This window comes from Diplotaxodon limnothrissa, linkage group LG16, assembly GCF_057381915.1.
Source record: "Diplotaxodon limnothrissa isolate DT_005_m linkage group LG16, D_limnothrissa_male_GT1.1, whole genome shotgun sequence".
Lineage (NCBI taxonomy): Eukaryota > Metazoa > Chordata > Actinopteri > Cichliformes > Cichlidae > Diplotaxodon > Diplotaxodon limnothrissa.
Genome location: NC_140611.1, coordinates 10,643,068 through 10,652,886, shown reverse-complemented (window position 1 = coordinate 10,652,886; position 9,819 = coordinate 10,643,068). Strand labels below are relative to the sequence as shown.

The 9,819-nt window shown below is 44.1% G+C and overlaps 1 protein-coding gene across 1 annotated transcript in view; it reads left to right on the top strand.

The window, feature by feature from the left end:
• The first annotated feature begins 222 nt into the window (after positions 1–222).
• The window catches only part of htr2aa (5-hydroxytryptamine (serotonin) receptor 2A, genome duplicate a), a 104,542-nt gene continuing 94,945 nt past the window's right edge, over positions 223–9,819 (top strand). Inside the window, exon 1 of the mRNA XM_085374615.1 lies at positions 223–664. Within this exon, the coding sequence (XP_085230741.1) occupies positions 223–664 (442 nt within the window). The remainder of the gene's footprint in view (positions 665–9,819) is intronic.

Genomic DNA, 9,819 nt, shown 5'->3' with positions numbered 1-9,819 from the left:
GGGACTTTTCTTCTTTTTTTTTATTTGACATGATGGAGCAAAGAAGTGGTAAACCATATTGAATTACAGGTTAATTGCTCGAGTGATGAACGGTGTTGTATTTATAATATTCAGAGCAACGGGAATGGAAAACAAGTGAGCGATGAACAGACTTTCCTCTTTTCTCCGCCACTCTGACCCACTTTCCAGGCAGCGGTCCTGAGCATTTATCGAGCTGACACCATGAACCTGCATGGTGGCAATGTGTCAGAGTTGATCTCTAACACTGTCACAGCCGTTACCACTCTGGGGTCTAACCCCTGGCCTCCACGCGAGGAAGGTGGCCTCCAAAGCAGCAATGCCACAAACCTGGGCTGCCAGAGGAACAACGTGGTTCATAATGGCAATGACGCACAGCTGGGGAACTGGTCTCACCATAACGTGGTGGGAGTCTACGGGTCTCAGTGTCCTCCCTTGGAGCAGCTGATGCAGAAAAACTGGGCAGCCCTGCTGATTTTAGTGGTCATCGCTGTCACGGTCATGGGCAACATCCTGGTGATCTTGGCCGTCTCCCTGGAGAAGAAGCTGCAGAACGCCACAAACTATTTCTTGATGTCACTGGCAGTAGCTGACATGCTTCTCGGCATCTTGGTCATGCCGGTTTCCATGGTGACCATTCTCTATGGTAAGCATTGAGTGACACTCATAATGGGCTTCATTAAGTTGACATTTGGTGTGTTGCTGACTCGAGTCCAGCAGGCACAGTGCTTTGTTGTTGTTGATGTGGGCTTTTTTTCTCCTCAAAGAATGAATGGTTACATGACTAATGACTAAACAAACTCCACCTGCCTGCATGTGTAAAGCTTTGTTCAACTGCAAATCATTTCTGAGACATTGGTGAGAGCAGGAAGTGAAGAAATCACATTAAATCTGACGTTTTTCTTTGCATTTTGAAAAACGTATATTTGGTTTTTAGAGAACTGCTCTTGAAAATATGTCTTATGAGGCAATCCCAGTCTGTGCATGTTAGAATTCATGCATGGCTGTGGCTTGAGGACAGATGGAGAGCAGCAGTGATGGAGGTGTTTGGTGCTGTTGTTGTGAGTGAAGTGTTTACTCCAAGTGCTACTTCAGCACGACAAGAAAGGGGCACACAGAGGTGGTGCAGAGACCAAGTTACTGCAGTCCTTCAAATCACTGTTTCACAAAAATACGGTAGCATGCAAAAGTTTGGACGTCTTCAGATTTCTGTTACTGTGATGAACATAGCATGAAGTGATCTTTAAAAGGCATAAAGTTATAGATTAAAAACTTTCTTTTTTTTTTAGAAAAAAAAAGGGAGAGTGACAGTAAATACGAAGAATGTGATTCAGAAGTTTGGGGGACTCTTTAATAGAAATGACCAACTATTACCAAGTTGTGTCAGATTTACTTGTTGTGCTTGGTCACACAGTAGTCATCAGGAAAGTATTGCAGTTTTCAAATCTAACAGATCCCCATTTTCCAAGAGAATGCTATAAGAACAAAACAAAGATGTAGCTGGTCTGAGCTTGGAAAGAAAATCCTGTGTCTGGACTTCTTTAAGTTGCTTGAAGATGCATTTTGGAAACAAGTATTGTAGACTAATATAGTTAAAAGAGAACTTACTGAAAGCCATGAGAAAAATGTGGGGGAAAAACAATGCAGAATTGTTAAATATAGGGCTGATCAGTCACACTTATATATCTGTTCCAACCAGTAACACTATGAGTGAGCAAGAATGAATTTCATTAAATATCAGTGAACAGTAAAATAAATAATAAATAAAACTAAAGATTAAATTAAAATATTTTCTATAATCCATAGGTGGAAGCTGAAGGTTTTACTATGGCCCTCATAGTCACCCTGATCAAAATTTTAGAAATCTGGGGCTTTATTTCAAGACAGCTGCACATGCAAAGCCACCAAGAAATTTAAAAGAACTACAAATCTTTTGCAGGAAGGAAGAAAAGGCAAAAATCCTCCCAAACAAGAACTGAACAAATCTTAGCTGCTACAAAGCTGCAATGATTACTGAAGAGTGAGCTTCTAAGTTCCCAAAGCTTTTCTTCAGACTCCTTTACTTATTTGTTACTTTAAAACTGTTCTGGAAACAGAAAGTTGTTTTCTTTAAATCAGGTATAACATGTTAATCACTGACAGGTGCAGTAGATAACACTTATTATCTCTTCACCATGGCACCTGTTAGTGGCTGAGATAAGTGAACATCGATGGTGAGGGGTGATGTGTTAGAAGCAGGAGAAATAGGCCACATTGTGACAGTTAGATGACTGGGTCAGAGCATCTTCGTTTTCCTTTATATCATATGGAAGGCTGGGTGCATGCACATCACTTATTTGGAGGACACCTGGCACCATTATGTACTATGGGACGAAAGAAAGCAGGTGGAGGCAGTGTGAGGCTTTGGGCAATGCTCTACTGGGAAACCTTGGGTTCTTCCATCCGTGTGGATGTTATTTGACATCCACCACCATCCATTTGAGATCTCAAATCTAATTTAAGCATCTGTGGGGTGTGCTTGACAAATAATTCCGATCCTTGGAGGCCCCAACTCACGTTTTCAATGGAACAAGCAACATGGGGACCAACACAATATTAGGCAGGTGGTTATAATTTTGTGCCTGAACAATGTATATACTACCAGCAATCACATAAAGCCATAGTACTGTTAGGTCAGATTCAGTTCAATTTAATTCAGTTCAGCTTTATTAATATAGCACCAAATCACTGTGGCACAGCCAAATAAAGATGTCGAGATGTGAAATGACCAGAGTGAAACTCACAGTGGCTGCATGCCTGTTGTGTACTCCCAGCTCCTATTGTCTCATAACCCAAAATGAGGTTATTCAGAATTCAGAGACTGCCATTTAGCACAGCCTCTGGGTGTCTCTAGAAGTGCCTTTAAAGAAAAATGGAGACCACATAAAGGATGAGGGAGGGATGATTATCACAAAAAAAGAAGTCCAATGGCCCAATCAAGCTTTCATATTTGGGGTAAGTAGAGATGGCCTCTCTCTCCATTGTATGTAAGCTCTGCTGTCATTTCTGGTGTTTCATGTGCTGCTGATTAATGCCGCAGGAAGCTGAGAGTTTCCTCTACCCTCCTTCATTTTCTTTGTTGATTTGCCTCTCACTGTCCCACCATACCCAGATAACCTCTCCAAGACATACTGTCACGGTCTGGCTGGGGCAGACCGTATGTGTTGCAGAGGAGGACTCAAACGCAGACCAAAACGTAGTGTGGATAAACAAAACAAGCCGTTTATTGAGGCTAGCAATGAGGGTAAAAATAATCGGGCATCGGTGAAAACTAAACAATAACCTAAACTGGGTGAACTAATAACAAAACATGAAAAAGCTTAACCATAGTGAACTGACATGGGTACCTGGGGATGAGACATGGATGAGCAGACGACCTGACAAAGAATGGCTGAGAGCACACAGACTAAATGGACACAGGAGGATAATGAGGGAAGTGGCAACACATGGGGAACCAGCTGACACACATGAACATAACGACGTGACAATGGGAGAGTAAAACTGAACACGATGAACACAGACACACCAGACCTCTTCACAATAAGACAGGAAACAGTGAGATATAGACATGACAACCCGAACTTGACAACGTAAGACACAGACATGAAACGCATGAAGAGCAGGGGAGATTTAACATGGTTGGAAACACGAGGGGAAAATAATAACTAGAAACACTTAGGCATAATAATACAAACTTTTTTTTTTTTTTCTCTAAATGACATCAGAAACAGCAATATGCGACATTACGTGATGGCAGAGCTTCAGTTCATCCTTTGTCATTTTTTTTTTTTTTTTTTTTTTTTTTTTAATAAATAGGACAGGGGGAATGAATGAGAGAAAGAGGGGGAGAGAAAGAAAGAAAACCAAAGGGGAGAAGAGACGGTGAGAAGGGGGGGGAAGAGAGAGAAAAAAAAAAAAGAACTCCTGGGTCACCTGTATGGAGAAAAAAAAAACAAACAAACAAAAAAACAAACAAACAGAGGAGACAGCAAACAACAAAGAGCAACATAATAATAGAGAAAACAAAGCACCATCACAATAAACTAGCTAGTCATAGATATCAATATTTACTAAATAATAAACGATATTGTGCAGCACGCAAGATAGACAGCGCACAGTGTGCTTTGAGGCAGCAGCCAAGAAAGCTTTAGTCCGCGTCTGTGAATACCCATGTGTGCATACCTGTGTGGATCAGCATGCTTGCATTCCAAAGGTTTCTCCATGTAATGATCTGCTAGGGAGTGTGGGGGGGCCACAGCCCCGTCCTCCAGGGTGTGAAGCGGGTATGGAGGAGATCAAAACTCCAGACATCCAGAGGCCCCCAGAACACAAGAGACCATGGAAGACCAACAGAGGGGCAGCCGCGCCACTGTTCCAGTAAGAGCTGAGGAGAGTCCCAGATGAGGGCTCGCCCAGCAGCCGCGGAGCAGAAGTCAGGGGGAGTTGCAGTGACGCGCCCGTGAGCTCCGCCGGCCCCCAGCTGTGCCTGAGTGACCGAGCCCCAGGCCGAGAGGCCGGGGGCACCCCACCTCCAAAGGGGCCCGAGCGAGCCCCAGGCCCCAGGCCCGGACAAGCGGCCGCCAAGGAGTGAGCCGGTGTGTACCCGGACGCCCACCCCCAGACACAAAGAACCACCAACACACCGACACCTGAGGGAGTCCGCCACCGGCAGGGGAAGTGGTGGTGGGTGGAGATAGGCCTCCAAACCTTGGAGGGCCTGAGGTGTCCCCAGAGAGGTGGCGTCTGATACCCAACCTGACATATAGACACAGACATACAGGCACACACAGACACAAACATCCATTCCCACCCTCATGCTCTCATATGCACTCACTCCACACTCAACCAACGTGGAGACAGACATAAAGAGACGCTGTACACACAATCACACTCCCCAAGCGTACTCTACAAACCGGGTCTAGGTACCCTTGCCCCTGGAGGGGGGAATTGCACCCAGACCCAGGTGGTGTTACCCTTTTCCCTGCGGTGGGGAGAGGCAGACCACCCCGACTCCGCAGCAGCAGGGAGGCCCCACACCCCAGACCGCAGTCGGACGGCCAACTCCTCCTACTAGCCCTCCCGCTCCAGCAGGCCGCAGAGAATGGGGGTGGGAGAAGACTCCAAACCTCCCTCCACCCGCTCATTGTAGTGTTGATGCATATGTGTTCTAAGGTGCAATTAAAACCCAGGAGGGCATGGAGCTACCTGCCAAGGAGCAGCAGGTAAGCGCATAGTCCCTCCTGCTAGCCCTCAATGACTAAGTGTATTTAAAATTGAGAGGTGGGCAACGACGTCAGGGGTGAGGTATACACCCTGATGGTAATTTGGACTCCGTGATTGTGCCCACCCCCAAGATCCTATATGTATGTGTAATGAGAGTGTGAATAATGTGAATGTCTAAGTTGTGGGATAAAATTGAGGCAGAGGCAGCCAGAAGGGGACGGGGGGGGTAGCCTCCTCTGCACCCTGGTGACATACCCCCACTCCAAGGCCCTGCATGTGTGGGTGGTTGTGGAGGAGCGGGAAGAGGGAGGCAGCTGGAGATGGGGAGGGAAGGAAGGGAGGGGCAGGTAACCCCTCCCTGGGGCCAGCTCCCCCGCTGACCCCAGTAGGCACTCCCACCCTTCGCGACCCGCCAGGGAAGGGGGGCCCAGGCCCATCAGACCGGGGCCCAGTGCAGTAGCGCCCTCCGGCTCCACAGAGCCCTGGACAGTCCACCCAACCCCACCACAGAGAAAACTGCACCCACCCCACCATCCACACATCTTCCAGACTACATAAGACGGTAAACGCCCAGGCTGAGATCTTCCTCCACCTCTCCTGTATCTCCCCCTCCTGCAGAGAGTTCCTGAAGAGAAGAAAGCTCCTGCAAGATGTGACCATCCCCCCCACCAGTTGAAGAGCCCCCCAGGCGGCTCGACGCACTGGCGGCACCCTGCTCCAGGGCCGGGCCCCCATGCACCCACCCGCCCACAACCCCGGCAACACACCAACCAGGACCCAAGCCCCCGAGGCCCGGCCCGGGCCCCAGCCCAGAGACGGAGCGCCCCCAGAACCTCACGCCCATCCCGGACCCACCCAGGGGCAGCCAGGTTGCCAGGTCAGTAACCCACGTCCGTCAGCACAGACCCTCCCCTAGCCCCGCTGCACGCAGCCGCGAGGAAACAGTCACCTGAGAGCCAACAGAGCCCCCAACCGGACGTGACCGCTACCCCGGGTTGAGCCCCCCAAGGAAGATGCCTCCGGGGAACCCCCCGACGCCCTAAGCCTGTCCCTACCCCCTCACCAATCACAACAGTGAAGGCGGGACCAGACTATGACCCCCCACCCCCACTAGGTGATGGAGCTGATAAAAGGGGCCCAGAGCAATTGATCTAATGTGGTGGCAGAGGCTGTGTCAAGACTAATGTAATCTAATAGATAATTTCTATATTGGTTAGAATTAAGATTATTTTTATTTTTCCAGTTCATGAGGACTGTTTTCTTGGCTATGCATAGGGCAGTGAAGATCATATGGGCTATATTCTTTTCTGAAGTGACATTATCTAAGCTGCCCAGTAGACACACTAAGGGGGAAGTTGGAATGTTACATTTCAAAACTTTTGCACTGGTGGACAGAACCAAAGAGCGTGGATGTAATTGTCTGGTGTATTGCCTTGACAGTGTGAGCAGTTGTTGGAAGATGTAAAGCCCATCTTGAACATCCGATGACCTGTATAGTGCACTCTATGAAGTATTTTGTATTGTATTAATTGCAGACTGGGATTTTTAATTAATTTAAAAGTTTTTAAGCAAATCTGAGACCAGAAGTTTTGGTCTAGGTTGACTGATAAATCTGCTTCCCACTTTGCAGTAGGAAGGGATATTGATTCATCTAATTTAGAAAGTGTTCTGTATATTTTAGATAATAATTTGGGGGATTTAAGAGTAAGAAAATGTGCCGCACTTAGTGGTGTTTGTAATTCAACTTGACTGAGGTTAAATTTCTTTTTTACTATGGATTTAATTTGTTGATATTCTAAAAACCTTGTCTTGTTGATCCCATATTGTTCAACTAGTCTGTCAAATGGAATAAATTCTGTTCCCTCTAATATATGTTCTAAGTATTTAATTCCTTTACAACTCCATTCTGGGAAATTAATCATATTATTGTTTTGTAATATGTCAGGGTTATTCCAGATAGGTGTACGTTTGCATGGGATTAATGAAGACTCCGTTATTTTTAGAAACTCCCACCATGCTGTTAGAGAAAAGCTGATGTTGATACTTTTAAAGCATTCATGTCTTTTGATGTTTGAGCTAATAAATGGTAGGTCTGAAATCTCTAGATCCTTGCATAGTGCCTGTTCAACATCTAGCCAGGGCTCAACTAAGAAGGTATGTTTTAACCATTCTGAGATGAACTGAAGCCTGTTGGCTAAGAAGTATTGGTGAAAATTAGGCAGATCTAATCCTCCTCTATCCTTGGTTCTTTGTAGCGTTTTTAAGCTAATACGCGGGGGTTTATCTTTCCAAAGGAATTTGGAAATATATGAATCCAGAGATCTGAACCAATCTTGTGATGGTTTGTTAGGGATCATCAAAAATAAGTAATTTATTTTTGGCAAGATCATCATTTTTATAGTGGCGACCCTTCCCATGAGTGATATGGGTAAAGATTTCCATCTAGTCAGATCGCCTTCTACTTTCTTTAGAAGTGGGATGTGGTTTAGTTTAGTTAAGTCTGAAAGCTTAGGAGAGACATTAATACCTAAATATTTAATATTTCCGGATTGCAGTGGGGCAGAGGAAGAATTACGGAAGGAGCAGTTAATGGGGAGAACTGTAGATTTTGGCCAGTTAATTGAATAATCTGAAACTCTTGAAAACCAGTTTATTAAAGTAATTACCTCAGAGAGGTTGGTTTGTGTGTTTTGCAGAAAAAGCAACACATCATCCGCATAGAGACTGATTTTATGTTCTATGTTCTTACATGTTATGCCCTTAATTGTTGTAGCCTGTCTAAATGCTGCTGCTAGAGGTTCGATAAAAATTGCAAAAAGTGAAGGGGAGAGTGGGCATCCCTGTCTGGTGCCCCTCAGGAGACAGAAGCTGGAGGATGTCTGGTCATTTGTTCTGATACGAGCTGTTGGGGAATTGTATAATATTCTTATCCAGTTTATGAAAGAGTTTCCAAAACCAAATTTGTGTAAAGTTGCGAATAAAAATTTCCAATTAACTCTGTCAAATGCTTTTTCTGCATCTAGAGATAATATTATGGTTTCGATGTTTTTATCGTATGAGTAGTCTATTAAATTAAGTAATCTACGAGTGTTTGTTGAGGAGTGCCGACCTTTTATGAAACCAGTTTGGTCAGGATGAATTAAGAGGGGGGTCATTTTCTCTAATCTCTTTGAGAGAGCTTTGCAGATTATTTTAAGGTCTACATTTAAAAGAGAAATTGGACGATAACTTGAGGGAAATAAAGGGTCTTTGCCTGGTTTTAGCAGGAGACTAATGTTGGCAGAATTCATATTTGGTGGTAGTCTGCCCTTTTCCTCGATTTCCTGCAACATGCCGTGGAATACTGGTGCCAAAATTGTCCAGAATTCTTTGTAGAATTCTGCAGGGAAGCCGTCTGGACCTGGAGCCTTATTATTGGGCATACTTATCAGGGCTTCCTGGAGTTCACTTGGCGTCAGTGGCGAATCCAGTTCCATTGCTTGACTGTCTAGTAATTTTGGAAGAGTTACGTTGTCAAGAAACAGATCAATTTCGTTTTTAGATGGGTTTATTTGTGGTGAGTATAAAGTTTCATAGAAATCCCTAAAAATGTTGTTTATTCTTCCAGGATCATATATTGTGTTCCCCGATAAATCTTTAGCAGCACATATAGTTATTTTTTCTTTATTTATTTTTAGCTGGTTAGCTAGAAATTGACCTGATTTGTTACTGTGTTCAAAATTCTGCAAGCGAAGTCTTTGTATAAGGAATTGTGTTTTTTTATTAATAGTTTCATTTAATTCTAGTTTTGTTTTGCATATTTTGTTCAATGTTTCCTGATCTTGGTGGGACGCGTAGGCTTCTTCTAGTGATTTGATGTTTTTTTCTAATTCCTGAATATTTTTGTTTTCTTCTTTCTTTTTGCGTGATGAGAAAGAAATTATTTTACCTCTCATCACAGCTTTCCCTGCTTCCCATAGAACAGAAGCAGATATTCCGGGAGTGTCATTAAAGTCTAAATATGAAGTCCATTCCTTTTTAAAGTATTTAATAAAGTCTTCATCTTTAAGTAGTGATATATTAAATCTCCAGTTTTTACTTGGCGTAGTATTATTCTTGTGCATTAGTGTTAAAGATACAGGAGCATGATCGCTGACAGCTATAGGATGAATCTCAGTGTCTGAAATGTCACACAGCAGTGAGCTGCTGACCAAAAAATAATCCAGACGAGAGTAAGAGTGATGAACATGCGAGAAAAAAGTATATTCCTTACTGGTGGGGTGAAGAGAGCGCCATGCATCGCAAAGACCAAAGTCGTTCATATACTGTTTGATTATATTTGTGGACTGCCAATTACGCTGAGTTCCTGTTGTGTTGAGCCTATCCATTTCTTCATTTAGTCCAAGGTTGAGGTCACCGCCAAGAATGAGTGTGCAATCAAGGTGTTCAGAGAGTGCACTAAAAAAACCGTGGAAGAATGAGGGTTCATCAACATTTGGACCATATATACTAACAATACATAGTTTTTTGTTCAATATTGATAGTTTAATAATTAGAAAT